General features: G+C 35.1%; 1 protein-coding gene across 1 annotated transcript in view; it reads right to left on the bottom strand.

Annotated features, from left to right (window-relative positions):
• The window catches only part of LOC114055062 (neuronal PAS domain-containing protein 3-like), a 506,870-nt gene that overhangs the window by 66,176 nt on the left and 413,685 nt on the right, over positions 1-27,009 (bottom strand). Inside the window, exon 8 of the mRNA XM_027878799.1 lies at positions 16,922-17,011. Coding sequence (XP_027734600.1) covers positions 16,922-17,011 — 90 coding nt within the window. The remainder of the gene's footprint in view (positions 1-16,921; positions 17,012-27,009) is intronic.

The following is a 27,009-nucleotide window of genomic DNA, read 5'->3' as shown; positions in this document are numbered from 1 at the left end:
TTAGTACTTTTCCTTTCAGAGCTTATTTAACACACTTAAATATGTGCAAAACAAAACACCCCAAAAAGCATACAGTGAAAAAGCTGTGAAAATATATCTTATATAGATAAAACAAACACACCAAAGATGTAATACAGCTTGAACGATGGAAGGCTTTTCTCCTTAGCGTACAGATAACATTCAAGGTGAAGTTCAGTAGCTGCAATTTTTAGCATATATGTAATTATTACACTCTTTTCTATCATGATCATTGTAGGTTATTTTTCTTTTTGAACCTCCAGCAGTGAATCAGAAACAAAATTGAATCACTTTAGCTTTACTTCTACTTTAAAACTTATAAAACTCTTATTTGCAACAGACAACTCATTTCTGTAACACAAAAAGCTATTCACATTTACAAAGAGAAAAGATCCCTAATGTTGTCATGTAGGTCGAAGAACATCATATCATTGTAATAACCTTTCAGAAAATTAACACAGTGGATGAAATTCACTGCTGAGGTAGATCCTTTAGCTCAACTAGAGGTACATCAAGAAGAGTTGTGTGTGACATGCTGGAAGGTAGAAATCATACCATATGACTATTAAGTAAAACGTTGAAAAGAGTTGCAAACAATTTAGCAAATGCATCATGAGAGAAGAATGAGAAACTACCTGCCATGTGGTATATGAAGCCATATATCTGTGGGAGAGAAAACCATCTCTACAGAGAGTGAACCATCACTATCATGCCTTTTCTACATTTCCATTCAACTGTGCTTATGCAGCAATTAGTTTTGCCTTACTTTTTCTATTTTCAGTTGTGCTTGTGTCTTACACATGACTGCAGGTATGAGGAAAGATAAGACCAGCATTTCCGATTTCCCTCATGGCCATAGTCTTGGTTTCATTTATTCACAAGACAAACAGCAGCAGATGTTTTCTGGAACTCAATTTGCCTATCTCTGTTCCCCAGCTCTCACCACCCAGAGTCCCTTTGAGCACCTTGTCTAGGATTCTTGGAGTATATCTTGTCATAGAGCAGTGGTCTTTGAAGGGAATTCCCACACTTTTTAATTCATACTAGATGCTCACTGTGGAGCTAAAGGAGCAAATGAAAACAAGTATTAATATTTTGGATCACTGATAGTTTGTTTAATCTAAGTTATTTCTTCCCAGGAACTGCATCAAGCCCCTACACAATGAGGAAACATTTCGTTACTTTATGGATAAAATCAAGTGGATTTGGGCTCAATTCTCTTAATCTTTGTAGTAAAAATTTCAATTTCCTAAAGGGAGAGGTGTCATAGTTGATTATTTCCAAGTAATAAGTTGGTTTGTGAAATCACATTTGCATTGCAATATGTTTGTTTCTCAGTTGTCTACCCTTACACACTACTTCTGGGACAGCAATCTACAGAAACATGAAAATCCTCCTTGTTTTAAGCAAAGATGCCAATTTTAGAATGTCATGCCCTATCACAGCAAAGGCCACAATATTAAAATATGTTGAGCTTTCAATTCAATATGAAATCTGCCTATTCTTCTGGCATGGGGCCAACAAGAGACTGATGGGTCTTGACACATTCTTCTGTGGTTTGTTTGTTTCATGGGTGGGAGATGTTGTTCAACACCAACTACTATTTTAGATGTTTATTTAAAATTTCTAAAATTCAGATGGTGTATATCTATATTTTAAATATATGCAATATAACAAACCAAGGAATCATTGAACTCCACATCCTACTTCTGTAAACATGTAGTTTCACATTTTTGACTGGCCAATTACCCAAGTAGACACACGACCTATACATCAGCTTTGGGTGTCTATAGAGGTAAAGAGGGAATAAAGAAAAAAATGGTAATACACAATATCCGTGCATTTCCACTACTAAATTTTAAATATTTTTAGTAAATGGTTTTGGTCGTAATTTTTCTCTCCAGAACTTCTGCTTTTGCTTTGTTTTTGGTGAGATTGCCACTGATTTTAATGAGATTTCACACAGTTCAAAATTCCAGGCCCCAATCCCTCAAAGATTTAACTGAATAGATTTATCATTTGTTTCATAGTTTTCAATGAGAATTCTTGTGTGCATGTTTCCAGGATCCAAGCCTTTGTTATATTAGTCCTTCCTTCTACTCATACCTTATTTTAAGTTCAACTTGTAGTATTACCTTTTTTTATTTTTAACACATCACTCAGAAAACAGTTTTCAGTTCCTTCTCACATTGCCAAATTTACCACTGTTTAGAATAAATTTTTATAGGACACACATCTGTTTCAGACAGAATAATTTAGAAAATTTCATCTAAGGTTCAGTCTAGACACAACAACTTTTTTTTTTTTTTCTCATGTTGAAGCAGTAAGATTTTTTTGAGCATTCTTCACATTCCCATTTCTATCAGAAAACGGATTTGAAACTGGCAGATGGAGTTGCCTTTATACCAGACTATTTACCATTTCAATAAAAGCACACTGAAATTTGTCCGAGTCATATGCCACTGAGCAAGCAACCACTGCTTAAATAGATCAATACAAACCTCCATTCTATTTACTTCTACAATCTACAACACCTTATGCTTATGATCAGGGCCAAGGATATGATCTGTACAGTGACCCACATGATTAATGTATTGGTGTGATATTGCAGCTGAAGGATAGGAGTCTAAATAAGAGACAGACACTTCACCAAAGGTGTGCATTTCTGAGCTTGGTTTTTTCTCTTGGATCCTGTAAGATGTGGATAACTATACAGGCTGATTGCCTATATCCAGCATGCAAAGTCTCAGGGTGGGAAGAAATCACAGAGATGTGATAGGAACATGTGCTACTGCCACACATAAGTGTGTGAGAGGGACCAAATGAATACAAAGGTCTGTCTAGAGGGATACCAGTTTCCATGGCCAAATCTCATATGACTCCATCCTTGGTAAACAGATTATAACCTTTAAGAGTTATCAGCACTAACTACACTGCACCATGCCTCAGTAAAACTAAATGTGCTTCAGCCTGCCATAACTCATCAGGATGCCCATGGCCCAAAATCAGAGAGCAAATATATGTGCTTAGAGTTGTAAGGCTGCAGTTGGACATTCCTTACTTCCTACTGTTGTGGGACAGTGTAAGACGGAGGCAAAGAATTTGTCAGCACAACTTCGAGATTCCTCTTTCAACCATACACTCATACAGATTCACACACAGAGATATATTATATATAAATATATATAAGCATGAATACTCATAGCTATGGAGCTAACTGTCCCTTTAAGGTATCTTGCATTTTGTCATTTCACTAGAGCTTTATTCAATACAATTAACAGAGTATGAAAAAAAGGAAGAGCTTAAAAGTTTGTCTTTGTAATAAGTATAACCGTTTGGATTTATTTTCCTTAGTGGGGGAGGGGAATGGCTAATCATCAATGTAGCATTTGTAAAAGGATAACTGCTTTAATTGCTAAGTTTTGAAAGGTGGAAAACATTCATTCCTTCCCTCCCATTGTGATATGAGATTCTCATAGTCACCAATCTCATTAAAACTGTGTCTGTTTAGCATTAGCAAGGAATAAAAGGGTAAGAAATGAGGTGTCTATGAGAACTATAGCTATTGACATCACTGACCTATAAATACATCCTCTTCAAGTTGATATACAACAATTCATTATCCCTGTTTTGATATAATTGCTATTACCAAAAGCCCTTTGCTTTCAAGTGTTAATACAATTGCAGTTCATATTTCAGATAATCTGCCAAAAAGAAAAAACTAATTTCTAAATATTTGATCATAAAAGTTGTCCTCAGCTTTTACAGATAATTTAGTCAAATGGTATCAGATAATCTTAGAGCAGATTTAACAGGAAATTGCTAGGGACTCCATCTAAGCAGCATCCATTTGCACTTATATAAATGTACTGAATGTGTAGGAAGACTTTGACAGCTTGCCATATGTGATTTCATTCTGTAGCCTACCTACTTTACCATCAGAAGTTATATCCTTTGAAGCATTGCCAGAATTACTTTAGCCCAGTAGATATGCTAGATGTGCCCTTTTAAAGCCATATCATTTCCTTTCTACTCTGACTAGTTCAATGCAGCATCTGCTCAGCTAAATTCCTTTGAAGGTTAAAACCAAAAAACCCCTGTACTACAGCTCACTGAGCTGTCCAGTGTTAAATGAAGACCATGGATGCAAAAGAATAAATACGACTTAAACAAGAGTACAAAAGACAATCAGAAAATTATCAGCTATCATGCGAATATTATAATTATGCAGGCACAGAATAAATATTTGCATTTTAGAATATTTAAGTGTTTTATTTATTATAATAATAATAATAATAATCCTTGAATTTCATACTTCCAATCCATTATGATGATTGTTTATATGCAAATTCTGATATTGTTGTGACATGGTTGTTAATGCCATAATAAAGAATATCACACATCAACAACTTGATTCAAAATAGCAAATATAAGTATGAATGTATAATCTCCTTTACAATCTTTGGGTTTTACAGTTATTTTAAAAACACTGCTATGTTCACAGCACCTTCCTGGTTGTTCTAGATGATAATGAAGGGATAGAACATATCATGTAGTATCATAATTAAGCTGCAACATTTTAGAAATTTCTTCAGTTTACCTTCTTTAATTTCTACAGATACTATTTAAAATCGAAGGCTTGTGTTTTTACTGAAGAGATGAATGAATTCCAGAATTACATGATTTTCTTCTCTGCTCAATTGAAAATGTTCCAAAACATATTAAACTGGTAGTGTCCTTCTGTATTCTCTTGAAACAATTCAATACCAATTTTAATTAATGAGCTGTAAAAGTTACATTTATATATCTGTTTTTTTTTTCTGGTTTCACTTATTGTTATTATTTTACATGAGTTTTCACCCTCACTAGGCAAGTAGCAGACTTTGCTAATCTGCAGGGATTTATCACAAAAACATCATGAGAGTGCAGATCAGACTGTGGTAGAACTGTTGCCTAAAATGGAAGAGAAGAATTTTCTGGACAATATTAATATAGATAAGGTAAAGAGCAATCTTTAATTTAAGCACTTTAAGGCACACTACATACAAAAAGTGTACTATAGTGTACAATACAGCATTGGGCTTTTACAATTATAGCTCTAATTAATTATTATATCTAATGAATGTGTCCAACCTGAAAATAATCCGCCCCCCAGAACGTCTCTCATGTTCATCCCTCGGCTTGCCTTCCTGGAATTCGGAGGTCTCAGGACCCCTTTATTCCTCATCATCATCACCCTCCAGTCACGTCCCTTCTTTGTAGTTTCTCCGAGGTCTCTAGGCCTTCTAAATTGCTTTGTCTACAATGATATCTCCCTAGGTACATGTCCCAGACAAGATGTACTCACTAAGGTCTTTTCCTTTAAGAGAACATTACACAAAACTGGAGGAATTTTGGGAATTTGATATGAAGCATGAGAAAGGAGTTTCAGTTAACTGCCATTCTTAAGTGTTAGAAACTACACAGCTATATTAAAAATCTATAGGCTACAAATCTTGAGAATTCTAAGGCATCAGAACCAGCCATATCACTCTCCAAATCAGGTACAGAACTAATGTACTTTTACCAGTTAAATAGCTCCTAACCACTTAGAATGAAAAAAATCATAATTTGTTTTGCATCTATCTATTTCTGCCTAATTCAGTGGTCTGCCATCAAATGCATAAGATCTTTCTTCACAATCACAAGTGTACATAAACCAAGTAGAGTGTAGGGATCAAATAAGAAGAGGAAAACAGAACAAGAATTAAGGAACCTGCTGTGATTTAGCCAGACAAAACATCTGAAATAGGTTCAATCTGAAGTGTATGAAATTCTTTCTGTAGACACATTTCTGCCAAAATGCAGGAAAGATAAATACTTAAAACCGCAGTGTGCATGAAAGAGAAGACCATCTCAGTGGAGTGCTCTCTAGAAACTGGAATTTGCTTGTGTACATTTCAGTGACTGAATTATTATTATTATTAACAATTAACAATTAACATATTAACTACTAACAATTCTTCCCCTGAATTGCCTTCTGATAGGATGGCACTGTATACTTAAGCAAGAATATATCAAAACTTAATTTGAGAGCTAACAAGGAAGACAGACTGAATCAGAAGAAGATGGGAAACAGATGACTTTTAAGTAAAAATATCATATTGTTCAACCCTCCCAAACGTGCAACTAATCAAATGTATACCTATGACAATAGAAAAGGTTTTTCACTACATTTTTTTAGCCAACCAGTCTGACCCTGAAGACTGCCACATCTTTGGAATGCATCTTTCTCAGTAGTTAGACACTAGCTCATCCACACACAAAGTTGCATAAAATAAAGTGTATAGCAATTACATTTAATGTAATAATCCTCTAAAATGCCTTAACAAAATGTTGATTCAGGTTAACTCAATATGAATATTTACAACTGGAGACAGGACAAAACAAAAATCAACCTATCATATGACCAAAATACTTTAAAACATGCAAGCAATCTATAACCAATAGTGCACAAAATTATTCAAAATACTAGTTGCTTAGAGGGACAGAGGGATTGCTCAATAACTTACAGAAAATATCTTCATTCACACTGTAAAGTAAGAACCATGCTGGCAGTATATAGAACCATTCATGTGAAATCTTTTCATTGATATACAGGCTGGGATCAGACACATGAGGATCAGACACATGTCAGGTCAGGAGAAACAAATGTAGAAGGGAAAGCTATTGTTTCTCCAACTGTGTTAATGACTTTTAGAAAAGGAAGCATCTCTTCCTACAAACTTAAAGTCATGACTCATACATACCACCTCAATATGTAGAAGAGATAAATTTACAATATTCATCATATCTTTCTTACGCATATATTATGGAAGTTCAATAACAACACATGGAGAGCTACACTGTTATTGAAAGAATCTCAGGAATGTGTATGTCTTTGTATTTACCACTTATGCATAAATAAATGCTGTCCCAAAAGAGACATGTTTCTGAAATGCAGTACGAAAAGGTTTAGAATTTGGTTAACTATAATGGCTACATCCTAATCCAGCAGTACTCTTCCTAGAAAATACCTGTCACCCAAAAGACCCAAAGACAGAATCTGAAACATAAATTAATTAATATAGGTAAAAATTCTGTCATACATTTTATTATTATAAGGCCAGATTTATTAACACAAAGGCTTTAGAAGCTATCTGGAATGAGCAGAACACATTATATTAGTTTATAGATTCATGTGATCCCATTCAACTAGAGTAATAAGACAGTATTTTCCCTTTACACTTTACTGTTGCCAAACTTTATAATATTATTGCCAATCAAGTGGCTTGATTGTAGCTTCAAAGGCCTCTCTGTAGAATCACAATATTCCCAAAATGTCTCAGACATCTCTTACATATAAAAGTACACTTCTAGCATTCATGTAGCTAGTGGAAAAAGAAGACTTGAAAATGCAAAGCCACAAAGGGTGCAAAAACCTCAGAATGTTAATAAGCTCTTCAAAATATTATTTTCATATATGTTGAATAACTTGGAACTAGACTCACAATGTCAATTGATGCTGGGCCATGAATTCTGAATATCAAAGGCAGGCAAAATTTATTTTGGTTGCTGAGGAAGAAGCAGTGTGTCTCCTCACAGCTCTGTTGCTGAGCGGGGGCAGTGTGCTATGTCTTTTTTCTGCCTTCTCCTTCCTGTCTGCTCACACCAGAGAGGCATTTCTTTTGTCTGTCCCCTCATACTAATCTGATTTCCCCTCCCTCCAATATATTTAGGGGTTTCCTGTCTCTAAAGGGAAGATAACTCCTGCTCTTAGACAGGTCTCCTCATTGCTGAAGAAGATATTTTCGCTATCTCCTTTCTATCTTTCATTTCTAACTCTGGACAAAGGAAGTTTATCACTTTACTCTGTTGCCACATCTGATCTCCTGTCTTTTGAAAGGGAAAAAGGAAGTCCTAGGTTTCCTCTGCCTCATCTGATGGTCAGCAGAACTGCCCCACTGATGCATAGCTGGCTTGGGCTATGCCAGCAGTGCTAGAGCATGCTATGTACTGGGATGGTTCCTGATGGCAGATCTTGATGGCACAGCTTGTAATAGAGATTTAAACTAGCTCTTCTGAGGCAGACCCTCTCGGCAGAGGGTCCTTCTGTGGGACTGCCAAGCGAACAAGAAGTAAATAGCTTCCCTGTGGAGCTGAGTTACTCAGTATTGATGCAGGTACTTCTAAAGGTATGAGCAAACAGCAGAAAGAACTTTTAATGTGAATACTGTTGAGGAACTCCTCTGAGCATGTGATATAAAGTATGGGTTTACAGTAAGACTGACAAGTCTTACGGTGCTATTTTTCCCCGTCTGCTAGATGCAGAAAGCAGCCTGGGTACATTCCCTTTCACACTGTATCCCAACCAGGAAGCTTCTGTCAGCTGATGTTCAATTGGAAACATGGGCAAAGAATGTCTCAGATGGCATCCTGGTTCAAATGATAGGAGGAAATACATGGAAACATCCAGTTAAAATGCTAAAGCAGCATAGGTCTATTTTAATGCTGAAGAGGACAGGAAGTGACAAAAGAATATAGATTAGCACTGGAGGAGCAATAGCACATGGACATGATTGCCTTGAATTTCCACTGGAGACCTTGGGGATTAAGCACCATTAACCTTTGGCTTGAGAGGTTCTCCTGGCTAGATCCCATCTGCAGTGAAGACATTCTCCACAGAATTTGGAATGTCTCTGTTCTTCTACCAATCCTTAATTTACCAGTTCCCAGATTCGTAGCTCTGACTGAAAACAGAGCAAGTAAAGCTCTGAACATGGTTGTAAAAATATATGACACTGGCAAAAGCAGATTAAAACATAGCTCCTATCCTGTTTGTTCCTGATCTTGTGCTTTCATATGCAACCTCTTAGCTGGACTGGTGGAACCATCAGTGAGGATTTCAGATGAAGATACCACTGAACTGATTTAAGTTTAAAGTAGGTTGGGGTTTTTTATTTCACTTTCACAGCACTATTTTTAGCCAAGATCCATTCACTGATTGTGTTGTTAATACATACGGGCACTGTTTTATTTATTTCATAACCTTAAGCCAAGTTTCTGTGGATTGACCCACCCTTTCTCAAGTGCTTGTGATGGGAGTTCTGACAAGTGAATCCATACTGCTTCACTGCTACAAATCTTGAGCCATTTCATACATTGGAAAATATCTGAGTCATGATTTTCACTGGCCCTCACTCAAGTACGGATGTAAAAGAATATCAAAGCTTATCATCAGAGCATCTTATAAGCGTTGAAAGGCTTATTTTCTTACTATTAATAAAACCCATTAATTATAATTTATTTATAATTTATTTTTAGAAATTAAATTTTGATCACTCACCAGTAGAATAACTTTTTGATCTTACTCTTAAGGTTGTTTTTTACTCTCCTAAGGTGGTTTTTCTCCTCATCTCTAATGTGCTAGGATAGCATGGAAAATATCATCATGACATATGTGTATGTTTCCCACCAGTATGTGTTTTTTTTTTTCCCTAAATATTCCATAACTGTTTGTTTTACTAAGTAACTATATATCAGAACATTCTCCAACTTCTATACAAATATGTTACAATGTAATGCAAAAAAAGATATCAAATTACTCTGTAGCTAATTTGGATAATATGATGTTAATTCAGGAAAACTTTTTGTCTTTGCTTTAGTAGGAGAGAGAAACATAAAATATCTAATTTGTCTTCACCTTTTTCCTCAGAAATTTTTCTTAAAATAATCAGAAAGCACTGTATCCATCAGAAAGCAAATTTTCTGATTGCCAATGTTTTCAGTCTTAGTACTTGCAAGAGTTAACAATTGCAATGAAAATAGCTTTTTTTTTTTTTAACAGTAAATGCTAGAAATTAAGTGACATGAGAAGTCTTCAGCCTTCAAGTATTAAACCAATAAGGCTATATTTTATTGAATGGAGAATCCATGTGATTAATTTTAACCAGTGAATTCCTTCTGCATAGAGGTTTTCAATGTTCCAGCCTCAATGGTTGGTAAAATATGTTCAAAAGAATAAATAAGGGAAACATAACTCTCATGTAAAATGACATTCTGGATTCCTTTAGTTAACTCAACAGAGAGTTATATTCAGTGGAGCCTATAAGAATACAGTTGGCAGTATTTAAACCCACTGCAGAAGAATAAGCAAAACAATGTGATCAGTAACAATAATTTAATTTCACTTAAAAAAAAAATTATTAAAGCTCCACTGTATATTGCGTTTGGACTCACTACAAAGTGACAGTCAGCGGATTATTCCACAGATTTCTAACACTGAAAATTCTGATGGCATTTACTAGCATAACCTTTCAACTCTGAGCACATCAATAGAAGCAGACAGTGGTTTGAAATATGATTCCTTGCAGATAGCATATCCTCATTCATCTGACTGTGGTGCTCTGTGCTCCATTGCACAAACAGCGGCTCACCCACTTCTGAGAGGACACTAATAAAAAAGGCATCAATTTTCAGCTCTAGTACTACTGTGATCTCTTTATATGTTCGACATCCAACATTAAATTAAAATGCTGTTATAAATCCTACTTTCTGAATCTGGAATGAGTGTTGGGTTTTTGTCGCATGAGACTGCAGCAAATCTTGTCAAAAGCAAGGAAGCACGTCTTGTTCACTCAGAATTAATGTTGTGGATGAAAGAAGGAGGTAAAAGAGGTTGAATATGGTGAACTGTGGGTGTCAAAGGCAGTGGGTAAAGCAGCTTTGGTGTACCAAACAGAGCATAACATTTGCTGCTTTCAACAGATTCCTAGTCAGTAATTATAATTAACAATTACTAACTGCATATGAAAAATAATTTGTTCATAATATAAGGTACTTTAAAAAATCCTGCAAATCTTTAAATGCCTTTTATTTTTCACAGTCTGGGCAATATATTCTTTTGTCTTAGACTAAACCAGTTTTGCAATAACCAGATAAAACAGGTTAAGTGTTTTGGATCACTTTATGACCATACAGTGAAGGTTGTTACAGAGTGTCTATGCAAAATCATGCATATTGATGTTGATGTTCAGGACTTCTGTCAGCTTGCCATTTGCACTTGAGTTGTCTTAAAAGTTCTTGGGTTGGGATAGGGATTAAAAACCCCTCAAAAATTAAAACAGTATAAGGAAAAAAAATATTGGCACTGATATGAAATACTGTGACAATGGCAAAATCTTCTCCTGAGGAAAATAAAGCTGCAAACAGTGAGTGTGAAAAGAAAGTGGGTGGGATATTTCTGTTATGTAAAAGAGTGCCATATGTTTTGGAGTCTTTCAACTGTGCCTGATAAACTCTAATGGCAGGTATCCCTTCTCCTTTAAGAACTAAGCTTAACTACACTGAAAAGGCAATAATGGCTTCAGCAAAGATACTGTGTCTATAGATATTTTCTCTTGTTCAGTTCATTCATAATTATGAAGAAAAGAAACAAGCTTGCCTTACTGGGGGTGGGGGAATGCCTTCAAGAGTGGTTCAATATCTGGATCGAACAGAGGAACTTTTTCCCCCTAAGGATCCTGCCTGAAGAAACCTTGACATGCACAAAGTCAGAACCTAGACAAAGTTGCCCTGGTGAGAACGATAAGGTCACCCGTGGGATTGCTGAGATTATCTCTGTCAAGCACTTGGACAGCATGCAGTCAAATGATGCATCATGCAGTCATTTTCGGGGGGGAAAAAATCAATTTCTTCAGCAGGTCGTTATTTGCTTTTCAAAGTGCCCTTGTAGGCCTTCACCACCAAGCATTTATCAATTTAAATGTTGTAAATTGATAATGTGCCACTGTGCCTTGTACTGTTTCTGAATTATTTTGATACTTATATTTTCTTACTGCTCTCAAAATCCTCAGAGCTGTTCTATTTCAATAGAGCTCCTCCCTTGCTCACTTCTTTTAGCATAAAAGACAAGAGTAGATTAATTTTCTTATATTGAATGTTAAGGAAAAAAATTTTAAAAACCCACATGACCAACACAGAATTTCCCAGGCTTTTATTTGCTATTTTTAAAGGGGAAAAAGTATTAAAAGTTATCAATGCTAGTACACCAATTTACTAAACGAGCACAAATGCTCAGAACACTAAAACAATGACAACAACACAAGAAAAAAAAAATAATCAAGTTCTTTCCTCGATTGGCTATTTTCTAAACATGCTTAAAAAAATTGCAGTTTTCCTGTGAAGCTCCTGGCTTTTCCTTTTCTTTTTTTCCCCCCCCTTGGATTTTTTATATTATTATTATTATTATTATTATTATTATTATTATTATTATTATTATTATTATTATTATTATTATTATTTAGATAATAGTACAGGAGGAAAATAAGGTAGAACTTACAGAATGAAAGTGCCAAGATTTCCTTATATTATTTTTTAAGCAAACAGAGCACAAAAGCAATTCTTTAACCATCTACTAACCTTGATTTGCATTGAAAAACAGGTAGAGCATAGTAGTTGAGGTTTGTGCTTCGTAAAAGCAAAAGAAATACATGGCAGTTGCAAAGCATTCTTAACCTCCAGTGATTTATTGGCCCTCAGCCAAGTTATCAGGGGAATCTAATTCTTCTTTATTATTCAAATAAACCACATTTGGCACCATGGTTCCTTTTCAGAATAGCTTCACAAATAGAATGAGTACTGTCATTTATTTGACCTTGTACTTGTGTGCTGTAGCTATAATTTTATTTGCCATTTCATAGAACAAATGCACGGAAAGCCAAAATAAGAAGATAGGTGATGCTACTAGTAACAGAGTACACATGTAATATACCTGTTGGTTTTGCCTGCCTTGTTTTAAAAAGGATAAATTATCCACAATTTATTCTTTTTTCTTCCTTCTTCATCTCTATTATCTATCTCCTATTATGCTAGCAGCTGCACTGTTCATTTTTAGTGAGTTCTCTTTTCAACAGGCCAATTTCCAAACCTGCTGCATGTCCTGGACAAGTAGGAAATCTTTTACTTTAAGGTGTGGACCTCACAGAGGGGAAGCAATACATACTGTCTTTATTGAGTACAACTGTTGGTGAGAGGTGACTATTTTCCTGAAAGCAAAAGCATCCTAGACAGATTATCAACCCATAATATTTTCTATATTTCAATAATATTTTTGACCTTGAAACATCCTATGTTTGATAATTTTTTCTTTCCAGATAAGAAATATTTTTTCTGTCTGTTTCTGGATAGATTTTACTCCCTATTTGTTACTATTTACATTTCAGCATATTTTTGGTCTAAGCCTCAAACACAGAGACTTTTCAAAAGAATTGAAATCTCTTAGGTAAGCACAGATAATGACTTCTAAGTGCTGGAAGGAGTAAATTGAATGCCTCTTCAATGTCCAGATATGATGACTCTTTTTATCCATTTTCTTTTGAAACCTCATTGCATTTCTAAAAGGAAATCAGGGCCTGAGTATTCCAAAGATGGTAGTTACCCTGATATCTAAAGTTAGCTACTGACTTGGAAAATGCTTGGGACTAGATATACATGAAGAACAAACATCACTACAGAGATGTACTGTGAAAAGCTGTTTGTATTGACAAAAGGGAAAGCTACACTATCACAGGTCATGTTGTCCAACCCAGGGAGAAATTGTGGTCATGTTGCACATTTCTAGACATGTCTGAGTCTTTCAACAAATACTAAAGTTCCTGAAAGAAGTATGTTGAATTATTTCAGCTTGCCTCAAGTATAACTGAACCATGACAATTTATACATACTGAGGGTATAACTGGGAGATTTTTGGTCCATTTCTGCTGCTTTGATTCTTTACATTACCTCACTCATTATTTTCAGCTAACTCTGTCTTTCCCTCTACTTTTTGTGTTCTCTGAAACTGCTTTTGTTGGAATTCCAGTGTGGTCTAAAATATATATCTGCCAAACTAAATTAAAATTTTTGGTTAGCATTAGCTGGAAGATAAAGCATTCAAAAATATATATTGATGGGTATCTACATGCAAGGTATATTCATTGTAACGTCAAAAATGTATTTATTGTAATTTTTGTTTACTGTGCAAATATACTGTTCCTTTTGCCAGAGGTAACTTTATTATCATCATTGCCAGGCTGCCTCCCAAGATATTGTTTTATCAGATTTCTTTACTATTAGTCCTGGAGCTATCTGAGAACATCAGCATCCATTTGTTTTGCACCACTGGCTCTAAATGATCAGAAAAGAGAAAAATTGGGTTCTGTGAAAAACTGTTTTCACCTGCTGAGATTCAGTAAAAGGACTGTTTTCCTTTAGCTAAGAGACATAAGATTTTGCTTCGCAAATGCAATGTATTGTACATTATTTCCATGCATACCAGTTAAAAAAACCCCCAAACAAATAAACGAATAAAAAACCTGAACTAAACAAGGATGAAGTCTTAGAGAAATCATTTGACTAGAAAGTAAGACTCCACAATCAGCATGATGAAGATGTTTCAAATAAAAACGCTTATAATACATATCCAGATTTTAAGTTGAAAACTGCCTAGAAGTTCTCTATGAATATGTAGTTTGGCAGTATAAGGATTAGGTCATTTCAACGTTTACCTGCAGTGCAAGAAATGTAATGCCACATGTATCACATATCACCAATCCAGAAATTCAGAATTCACAAGTATTTTAAGTTTTTGTAGTGCAAACAGTAGCATTTCCATGTATAGTCTGAGAAATGGTTCTATGAATATTCTTGTGATATTTTTTGTACCAAATAAGCTTTGACAACTGATTTAGTATTAAGTAGCTTCAGCATTTCTTTTGAAATTATTAAGAGACTAGCTATAAAATATTGTAGCAAAACATTAAAAATATAAGTACAGTAGATCTGAGAAGTATAAAAATGTCTTCACAAAGACATTTATATTTATACTCAGATATTTTAGTAGATTTCAGTCGATTTCATTTACTACTGTATAAAAATCCATAGTCCTTGTTCTGATTTTTGGTAGCTTTTCCACAAGTACTTTCAGTGGTGAACACATGGAAATGTTTATCCTGATATATCAAATACTCTAACATGCAAAGAAAATTAATTTATTTATCTGAACACCTTCCTGAAATATGTATGTGGATAAAGATTAAGTGTAAAGTCCTAACAACACCATGTGAGTTCAGAGTATGGAAAGATTTACCAGCTCCTACAATTAAAAAGACAGTGGCAGAAATGCTTTTAACAAGAGACTAGCATAGGGTTAAAGCCAAATTTTTCTTGAACAGATGATATTTCAGATGGCCGCACTATTCCAGATGCATCAATTTCCTTGAAAATCCAATCCATATATGTGCATATGCTGTGCTGGCAGGAGGACTGACTGAAATGGCCAAAACCCAAGAGCTAATATTCTTTTGGCCAGAATAATGCAATTATTATTTTCCTAGCTATCAGTCTAAGCATACAGAGCCATCTGTTATGCAAAGCAAACATACACATCTCAATTACAGAAAATGCAGTTGCCTTGACAGAATTTGGATTACACCACTAACCAGGGCTGTAAAATTTGTTTTAAGCTAGTGTATAATGGATGCCTTTCAGGAGTTTCCTAATTAGCATTTACCTGCTTAAACTAATTATCCATCCTTCTTCTTTACTGGTTTATTAAACTTCGTTGGATACTATGCATAAAACAGATTAATATGAACATAAGACAATAATAAACATTAAAGTTCCAATTCTTTACTGTATTATCAACATGGTGGTGCACTGATTTAAAAATGTGAGATTCTTCATACTAACTCCCAAGCAGATTAACTCAGGGATTAAAGTCTATTACAAAACAAGGGATTTTAATGAGAGACAAGAATACTGATGTGACTTAGAAACAGCTCTTGTTTCCATTTCTAGCATTGGGTTTGCCAAAGCCATCACAAAATAACAATTACTGAACTTTTTACAGCCAATTGCTTGCACGTTCTATGAGGAATTAATGAAACTCTATTCAGATTTTCACCAGATAATATTTAAAGTTAGTCTTTTTTTTTGGCACCAAATGTTAAAATTTCCTGTTTCATTTTTGGTGGGATACAACAAAACTGACAGTAGCTTGTGCTAATAGGTGCTTCCTCATAACAGTATGGGTCCCAATTTAAAGGAGTTGAAATAAACATTATTTCAGGTTTGTTTTTTTTTTCTCCTTAGGGTGACTGCAATAGAAGTAGATAATCCTACTCTGAAAATCATCATGCAAAATCTTTCTACTGCATTTTTAGGCGCAAGCAGAAAGAAGCTGTCCTGCCTAAACAGTTCTGAATGCTGCAGGATTAGGAATAAGCATTAACAACTGACTTTCTCCCAACTTCTGTCCTGCCTTTTAATCTTTGAAAAACATTAAATGAAAAAAAAAACAAAAAACCAACCAATCAACCAAACAAAAAACTATTATATTTTATAAATTCATCTCTTTGTATTACTGAGCATTTGTGAAAGCATCAAAATGTGTCCTTGTTGGAACCCTCCCTGCAAGACATTTTAATGGTCTCTTTCAGCATTTCTTGACTCCAAATGACTCCCTGTCATCGTGTCAGCTCCCTGGATAATGCAGGGTACTCCATAAACATCCAGTAATAGGACACAAGGGAAGTACTATTAGAGTGTCCCTTTCCTATCAGGTATAGAGGTTTAAAGTTCAAAACAACTGAGAAAAGAAACTTCATTTGTTCTCAATAAATTAATAATGATCCTTTGTGGCAAAAAGTTTTCAGACACATCTCAACATCCAATACTGATAGATAGATTTTTCAGTTGCGTCTCAGGATGAACAAGATGCAACTTTAAACAACTGATTCAATAATCCATGCAAATACAGAAGCAAAAATATTATTTCCTTAAGAATGATAGACAGAAGAATGCATAATACACAGTTAAGTTTCTAGAATTGAAAGCATGTACTTACTTGGGACAGGCCTAAATAGATGGAGACAGTTTCTGAAATGTACAAAAATTTTCCTTCTTGATTTAGTGCAAATACAAATCCATCCAGGGACTATAGAATAAGAGGGGAAAAAAAAAAGTGAATAGATTAATAAAAATCTCCAAATTACAGCTAGAAATAGATTCAAATAAAGACATCACAGAATAAATTGAGGAAAATGTTCCATTGTTATGAGAATGGTTTTAATTTGAACCCTCAGACAATTCCTTTATATTCTGCCTACATTTTAATAACCAGCATATGAGTATATACTAAGTTCAAGGACTTGTTGTCATGCTTACATATGGCATATACTGGATGAAATTTATCTCATTTGCTTGACAGAAGAAATACAGAAAAATAAAATGTTCTTTTTTTTTTTTTTTTTTTTTTTAAACAGGAAGCGATAAATAAGGAAAACAAATAACCTTCCAATTGAATGGCATATAAAAAGATACACTTTCCCCCACCCCCATCTTTCAGAATCAAAGCAGACAATTTCCACTTCCGAAAACTGAAAAGGAGAAAATAAAATCCTGCCATCACTCAAACCACTATGGACCTCAATAATTTGTAAATTAATTGAAGATTACACACACATGCACGCACGTGCATGCACACTACCCTCCCCCCCCCCAATTTTTCTTTTGTGAGACAACAAACAAAGCCAATCAGCAGATTACTGTCAAATATGTTTACAGCTTAGGTCTCTAGAAATGCTATGAATTTCATCCTTTCAATGTAAAACTCTAGATCAGATTTTATTTTGACAGGTTCAAGTCTTCGGATGTGGTTTCCATTGCAACTGCAAAAATCAAAATACAACTACAATGATCAATGCATACCTTTTTAAAATGAGTGCAGTTAATAAACAAAGAACTATATTCTAACCTGACACACAGAGTAAATTGCTGCACATCGAGATAGAAATACGCCTCTACAAATAAGAGCAAAGCATCAGTAGGAAGAAACTGCCTTTCATACCCTATTCTTGTCTTTACCTTTTTGCCTTTAGTGGGAGTGATTACTGGCAAACACTCACTACTGCAAAGTAAAATCATAAAATTCCAGAAATTAGAAATGTTAAAACAAGTCAGAAAATATGAAACAGCCCAAAAGTTAGGAGGAACAATGAACAATCCCAAAAATACCATCCCAAATATTTCCTTGTGACAATGGTACACGAAAAGTGAAAATATAACTGTAGCATGGATCAGTCTGGTTTTGGAAGAGAAAAGAAGAAAACCACATAAATCTGATGGAGATATAGGATGAAAAAGTTATGTAATCATGTCACTCCTTTTCAAATACACAGCAGTGATTTCTGAGAGGTTTTATTTTTCTATTCTTCTGCTTCTTGATTAATTTCCAGCAGGCTGCTAGTCAGAAGCTGTCTTTGGCAAATGTTCCCCCTTCTCTGATGATGTAGTAGGTGGTGGAATTAGTTCAAAAATCTGAGTTTTCTAAAAATAATAGACTACATATTGGAAAACAAACCCTCACTAAAGACATTGCATTAAAGAAAGACCCTAATTTATATTTATGAATTAATAAAAATGTAAATCTGCATAGATTTCCTTCATGTAAAAACATTTATATTATGCAAGCCATTTTTGACCTCTTATAAATCATCTTTTTTTTTTTTTTTTCAAATTAATAACATTTGCATTCTTAATATAAATAACAGGTAGAACAGTGAAGTTCAAACTTAGATCCATCCCAGGACAATCCAAACCTTTGCACATCTGATCTCCCCCACTATGTACAATTTCTTTTATTCAGAAGAATAAATCTTTAGAGGTCTTGCTTTAAGTTTCGTGATGCTCTGTCCCGTGTTCCTTTGAGGAAAATGGTTTAACTCTGCGAGAGATAAAACTGAGAAGCACGACACTGACTCCCTGGCCACCTGTATGGAACGTCATTCTAGACAAGCAAAACAACTGAATGAGACTAAGGGCCTATCTGCAGCCGTTGGTTTTCCTGGGTCTTATAGGATGTACCTACACTCTTCAGAACAGTGTTTGGAATATCCATATAGGCAATGAAAAGCCTACCAGAGGTTTATTTCTAACCTGTTGTTGTTAGTAGTTGGCATGATTACGATACATGATTCTCCTTAGAATTTTTTTTTTATAATCTTGTTAAATTTTTGGCTTAATAATATCTTGAGGAAAGATGTTTTACAGGTTATTTGTATATCATAGAGAAACAACTTTCCTCTTCTCAGTTTTTTATATAGCCAGGATTTTAGTGCAGTCCCCTTGCTTTGTTACTTGGAAGGTATTTATGATCTGGTCTGTTTAGTACACTGCAGTAGTATGTAATTATCGGGCATATCTTAATAGATTTTTGTAGGCATAGAAAAAATAATTCTTTGACTCACTGATGGCTTTTCTGCTTCTTTTATACACGCGATCTTATTTAGCAATAAAGACTTAATGAAACAAAAATTTGAAGGAAGCTTTATAGTACTAATTAGGCAGAAATGTTCCCCTCAGTGCTGTTTTGAAATTGGGTGCAAACTGTTTTTCTGGAAATATATAAACAAATAAAACTATCTCTGGTCAACACAGTTGTACAAAGAAATTTCAACCTCCATAGCTAAAGTTTGAAAGTCATCAGCAACTGGAAAGAATGTTGAAGAGAGAAGTGTTAGTTAAGAACTTGCTACTTTTCCATGCCAATGAATCTGATTCTCTCATTTCAATTAAATGGTTTTAATTCTTTAGTCTTCTCTTTCTTTCTGGGAGACTATTCCTTACTTTTGCCTCCAAGTAAGGAGGCACCACTGAAGGACTGGCAGGTTCAGTGCAGCATACCAACACCTTTGCTTTCTTATGTGATTGGTCACCTCCTGTGCCATAAAATTTGTTCATTAAGCCAACTGAGACTAATAAATCATGATTAGTCATTCCTTCTCCATTTCTTTTCCTGCTTCTCTGAAGTTATGCTTGGATACCACTACTGACTGAATTCAGCACTTTTTTCAACAGAGCAAAATCAGAAATTTTATTTAATCATATTTTGAAAAAGCCACTAATTAACAGCTAATGGACACCTAATTACTTCCATGCCCAAAATATGCAGACATTAGAACAAAAGTCTCAAGTACTAAGCTCAAGTTCCAATGCCTAAGAAAAATGACAATAAAAAAAGGAGGAAAAGTAGCCACCTTCCAGTGTAAGGCAGTTCCCACCAGTATGAAAGGGCTGAGACGGACTACTTTTGTGACAATGTTGTTGTTCCTTTTACAGGTCAAACATTAGTTCTGAAGGACTGTCTCATTCGTTATTCATAGGTATTATTTATGAATATTTATTATTTAAGTAATGCGTGTTGAAATTTTTCAATTTTTCATAAAGCGTACATCCTTTGTGCATGCCAAGAGAGCAGCAGACTTCAGAGAAGGTACAAGGCAACATCACACAGGTTATCTTATATAATGCAGAAGAGTATGTGATACCATTGTATACTATATATTCACAAACAATTTTGTTTCAATAAGGAAACTCTGGACATATTATTCATATCACCCATGTGTTACTGAGGACACAATAAATGAGAGAAGGATACTGAATTTAGTCAGCTTTCAAATCTTTCCTTTAAAATGAGTGCCAGTGTAATTTTCAGAATTTCTGAACAGTTTCACTGTAGTTCAAGGCAGATAGGATTTCTGGTTTGGACATTGCACAGTTAATTATGAATAGAGCCTGTAAAGGTAACTGGTTTTTCATAACATGCCCTATTTTCATGGAAGGAGAGGGGATGAATATAAGTGTAGAGTGTCTTCTGTTAGGAAAATATTCTTGAGTTCAATTACCTTTTTTTTTTTTTTTAAATAAATGAAGTTGACTGTCATAAAACCAGTCCTATCCCATCTAGTGTGGCAGCTGAGAAAGGGTCAAGGTGACCTCAAATGCCAATTTTGAGCACAACCCAATTTAAGGTAGACTGACAACTTCTTGTTTAAACCTACATTTACTGGTTTTATGCAAAATGTGATTAAAGTTGAAGCTCCCAAGTACTTTTTATTTCAGAAAACCATTATGTATTATGCTGTTTCAATCACCACAGGCTACTTTTTAATTTATTTTTTTTAACTGTCCCACTGTTTTCAACAGGCGCCAATTAAGATTCTGGGGTCAAAGGGTTAATTACATCTTCTTACCCACTATGTAGAATTTTCTGATTATTAACCAAGGTTGGATTAAGATGAAAAAGAACCGACACAAATGTTAATGCTTGCCCCTCCTCAAGAAGATTTATCATAATACCATGCTGAAATCTATATGCTCTCTTCAAAGCTGTTAAAGAATGAAATCTTGGAGGGAACACTAAAATAAATGCTTTAAAGACGTGCAAGTATCTGATTTATTGAGCCAGTTTTCTTATTTCTGAAAACTGTTCTAAACTAGCCAGACAGGACTGATACAAGTTTTCCTTTGTCACATACCAGCGAGTCAATATGGTAGATATGAAATGAGACTCAGATTTAAAAGTCACTAGCTGCAGCACCTCTGGATAATAATGTAAACAATTATAATTTATATCATCTGACATCAGAATAATAAAAAATGTAAAGTACAGGTTTTTAACCCAAAATACTAAGTGCCTTTTGCAGTATTTGAAGCATAGTGAGGTTATTTCTTCTCAGGATATAAAACCCACTGTACCACTTTGACCGAATATGCACTTATGTATAATGCATCATAGTAAATGGATTTATATTTGTCAGAGGAATTTTGTCCCAGCCATTTTTGCATATTCCCAATACAGGCAAATTTAATTCACTGGAGTCTTACTACAGTGTCCTTCTGGAGAATATCCTCATATTTCATACTATCCATGAAGTCCCTAATTCTTTCTAGTGTATTCCAGCGCTGCAAAACCCCCTGTTACCCTGACCTAAACTCCAGTTAGAGTGAAGAATTACCAGTAGGCTAGGTTATTTTAATGACAGATTATTTTAAACTAAGCCTTCACCATCTGTTCCACCCCCTAATTATGAATGCAAAAAGAACATATTTCACAATTACATCAGTAAAAAGTAAGATATACATGATTTAAATGCACGCATGTGTTCTTTGTCCAATGCAGCATGCATCTGTGATGTTTTTCTCATCATTTAGGTTGTGATCAGGAGTTAGGGGCTGGGGAAGCAAATACTCCCCCTGATAAAACAGAATAATTGATATACTAAACTTTTTCCTGGCAAACAGATCATCTTAATTAGAATTTTTCAGTGTTATGACATAATGATATTATAACTGGAGCTGAGCATTAATTTGAGGACAAAGCCTGTCACCAATTAGACATACTACATTCAATAACAGCAAAATTATTTTACTTTTTTTTTTTAAAGAGAGGCGGTGTCAGACGCAATTGACATTTACAAAAGAAAACAGTCCCTCTCATAATATATCTATAATTGCATTATTTATTTATTGTGTTACAAGATGGCTTAAAAAACATGATTTATTGAAGAAAGAAACAAAAAAGTAAGTTTCATTTCAACATGGCAACCATTCTTGAATGAGGGCTTAAAATAAAATAAAAGGCATAAACGATGGCTAACAGAAATCTGGCCTTAGTACACTTCTACTGTGCTCTCATTATTAAGATATCAGAGCAATATCCTCCAGCAATACCAGCAAACATGCAAAAGCATAACTATTTAGGTGGAAAAATCTAACCTTGGGCTTTCACAATTAAGTACTATGAGACAACCAGAGTACTGTGCTGGGAAATAGGATTTTACATGGGAGGTATTTGATATACATGAATAAAAATGAGCAACTAAAGTTTGATTATCTACTGACTTACACAAATCTCTAAAAGCTTTATTCCTCCTCCTCTGTCTTTTTAATCCTGTGCAAAACAAACAAACCTCAAACAAGAAAAATAAAACAAAAAATCAACCAAAACAAAAAAATCCCACCCAAGCCAGAAGCCCAAATAAAATAAAAAGGCATAAGAATTATTGTAGTGTTTCTTGTGCTACAAGCTTTTTACCACTTAGTAAAAATCCCAGCATCAAACACACAGAAATCCCTTTTTTCAACTCTCATACCACTGCCATTTTTTCAATCACACTTCACCATAATGGTTATATGACTACATGATCATAGATTCCTTGTGAATTAATGACACATATTTGACAACAAAGCAATGTGCACTTGGCAGCAAAACAACTACAGTAAAAAAGATGAGGTAAGGGGACAAACTCAAAGGACATAGTTAGAATAGACTTTGATGCCAGTTTCCTAATTTGTCATCTTCATGCCCACTGCTTATGTGGCCAGATGCAATTTATGACAGTAAGGAAGTGCCAAAAAATAAATTTGTCAATAATAAGGATGTCTGCTTTATAGCTCAAAGCCAAGAAATAAAGGAAGAGGAGTAAACTTTACTGATTCCTCTGATGCATCTTTCACAGACTTTCAGAATATGTAAGTTTATGTATCCAAAGCAGCAAAAACTTGCAGTGGCAGTTTTAGTACTAGATTAAAAAAAAGCACATTTTATTCCAGATCAGAACCATTGCAAAAGTGGATTGTAGAAGAGAAAAGTTCAGAGCCAAGAATAATATTTAAAGGTGGCAGTCAGGTTCTTAAAATGTACTTGTACTCCCAGTTTTATTCACTGATAATAGATTGACAAGTATCAGAGGTGAGCTTGAGAATCACAGCAAGATTACAAACCTCTAACTAACGGGAGTTCAAGAAAAATATCAGAGATTAAGAGTTGGACAATTTTTTGTGTACAAAAGCAATAATTGACTTTTAGGGATCTCTGCCTTATAGATAGCAATATTTTTTTTTTTTTTTTTCTGGAAGGCCAATCTATGCTGCTACAAAATCCCAAACCACCCTGTGAAAGTTGTGTATTAAAGCCCTGAACTTTCACCTAAAAGATGCCTGTTCCTGGTGAGCTCCTACCTTCCATTTTATAGGATTCCTAGTGCTGGTTCAAGACTGTTTGGACAGCAGATTGTAATGCCAACAACTGTGTGCCATTTAATACAATCAACTATGTCTATTTAGGATGAGACTTGTCATACAGAGATTACATTATTTATCTCTTATCCTGAGAAAATGACAATTTTTGGTCAGGATTAAGTGTATACCTATCTGTGACTTTGCTTTGGATACATATAGTTTGAATGTAAGTGGTTTCTGCCCTTAGTTGGTACAAATGTCACAATCATTTATGCATTTGTGCAGCGAGAGGTGCTGCCCCGAGTAAAGGACTTGACAATATATCTACTTGCATAACATTTACTGAATAAGTGCCAAAAGTGAAAGAGTAAGGTGACTCAGCAGCAGGAGCTAAGATACATAGTGAGAGTTGGCAGAATCAGGGGTTGAGTCCCCAGACCTGCAGCTCAGACCACCCAGCAAGAGATTGTGGAAACCTGATGTGACTGGAATGCTGTGCAAGTAGAAGCACCTATACAGGCAAAACTGATTGTGGGAACAACAGGCATTGTTGTGAATCCCATTGTTTCCCAAGCTGTAAGTTTGAAGTCCTTCTTTGTTGTGTATGAATCTACAAATCTGACACTGTGTGAAAGGAAACAGATAAAGGTAACTAAATGCCTGTCCAAAAAGCTAGGTAAAAAAATTATGGGGAAGAATTTGTGATATAGAATTAATTTCATTCTTAAAATATTACCTGCACTCAATAGGTACTCAGATGTTCTGGTGATTGACCCTGACAATTGGCTTGCTGGAATTAGGTGTCTAGCCCAGACCTGAGTACTTGTGTTCTCACCTGCATCACACAATTTCATACATATGAGGCAGAGAGGCTGTGCTCAAGGAAGAACAGGATGAGGGACTTACACTTAGCATATTTAATCTAATAGATGGCAACACAGACAATCCAAATAGATTATATATGAGAAATTGAATTCTTTGGCTAGCATACCATTCTGATTTATACTCTTGAAAAGGAGAACATGTTGAGAATACTTTTTAGACAATGGAAAATAGATATAATGAGAGCACAGAACAAACTCAAAAAATCATCCTGTTCTTATCTTCAGCCCTTACTGTATGTTATAATACAAAGAAGACTGAACCTGGTCCTAAACAGTTGAGAATTCCTCCAGCTGTCATTAATCCCTGTACAAATGCAGGAGACTTATTTACTATAACGACTCTTTCTCCACCTAACAAAAAAAAAAAAAAAGAGAAAAGGAAAAAGTCCAAAAAACTATAATCTTTTAAGGTCTAGATTGTGAAGTGGCCAAATTTGTTTCCTCTACTCTGCATGTCTTTGTCTGTCCACCCTACTAACAGCATTCAAATCCAAGGTTAGTTTTCCCAGATTTGACAGAGGGCAGAGGTCTTAGAGAAATTTCTACACGTTTGGAGAAAACAGATTTATAATGGAGATGAGACCCTCTGAGAGCCTTTGCAGCAGTAAAAGTTGGACTGTGAGTTCTTATATCATTAGACGTCACAGAAAAGAGACCTTTCAAATGTCCTGATCACTGAAAAATCCTCAAAATGCTGACACTGTCTTAAGATACAAAAGTCAACAGAAGACCAGATAGAAATATACAGAAAACTATGCTTGCTCTTCTGGTGCTCACAGAAGCTTTGGTTTCCATTCACTTATCTGTGCAAGGAACACAGGAGTACAGTGACTACATACGACAAACAACTTCATGGAATAAGTTGGAGATTTCATTAATAATAAAAATATTTCAAAATCTTGCCCTGAAATAATTATCCAGTACATTTACATTCTTCACAGTAAAGTTGATATCTTTATGCTGGGTCATAGGACTTTGTGCAAGAGTTTTGAAGTAACAGTGCTTCAGTCCAGAAGTACATTTCCACACAAAAGTGGAAAATGCACATTTATGTGAAAATCAATTATCCTGATAGAACTGGAGGTCTGGTCCTGAATAATTTCAGGAAGTATACTCAGTTTGTCACTACAAAACACTATTGCTACGTTGACCTTCTGTTTCACAGATGGAATACAAGACCAGGTGAGAAGACAGCATGTGGCTTTGCCATCAACAGGACTCTAATCTCTTCCTGCACCACGAGGAAATATTGTGTTTCTCCTTCCCTCTCTCCTTCCCTCTCTTCCTTCCTTTTCCTCTTTTTTGTCTCTTTTTTTCCTTTTTTTTTTCTATGAGCTCACCTCTTATGCCTGTGTAGCTAAAGACAAGTATGGATTTTGCTGTTTACCAGCTCATTGCATAAATTCAAGCATATCAACAGCACAGAGCAGATCTTCCAATGAAAAAGGTTTATATTCTTTTTAAAAACAAGCTAATATATTATAGTGGCACCTCTGACTGCTGTGATAATTAAGGGTCTGTTTTTATTTCCATAATAAAATCCTACTCTCTAGTGTGGGGATGGGTAAGTGGGTTATGATTTGTCCAGAAGCCAGAAACACAAGGTTTCAAACAACAACATCTTTTTTTTCCTTTTAAAGACAGATTCACAGTTACCATGTGAAAATGTTCCTCTGTATTTTTACCATAGGGTCTTAGTGTGCAGCCAAATTACCATGCTACTCCCTTAAGGGGTGACCTGGATCAGCTGCAGAATAAAGTATCTATAACCTGCTCATCAAAGGGTGCTGTAGATTTCTTTGACACTGAAGAGTCCAGAAGTTGTTGGTTGTGCCAATAATCCACAACACCGCATTATCTAAAGAGCCCCAAATAAGTCTTGACACTCCCAGTCCTAACGCTATTTATTACACATGTCAACAATCCATATGTTGTATCCCGTGTCCCAGGTAGGAACTGACATAATTTCTCTCCTCTGTTACTATCTGTTTCACTACAATTTGTAAGAGACCTGAAGCCTAGTCTCTCCCTAAAATGATTATGGTAAAACTGCCTTCCTCAATGGAACTGATGAAACAAAAGTCCTCCTCTTGCCAAATGTTAGCACTGTTTTCCTGTTATTCCAAACCACCTAGAACTAAGGAATTCTAATTTCTTCTTACTATGAGCTTTAAACACCCAGTGTAAAATATCAGTGTAGCATCCCAGCTTCCCTGCATTCACTGTGATATTTTTCTTTTTTCTGCTC

Source organism: Empidonax traillii, unplaced genomic scaffold, assembly GCF_003031625.1.
Source record: "Empidonax traillii isolate 1590-97213 ecotype Southwest subspecies unplaced genomic scaffold, ASM303162v1 scaffold45:size3623477, whole genome shotgun sequence".
In the NCBI taxonomy this organism is placed as follows: Eukaryota; Metazoa; Chordata; class Aves; order Passeriformes; family Tyrannidae; genus Empidonax; species Empidonax traillii.
This window is presented reverse-complemented; position numbering and strand designations above follow the sequence as displayed.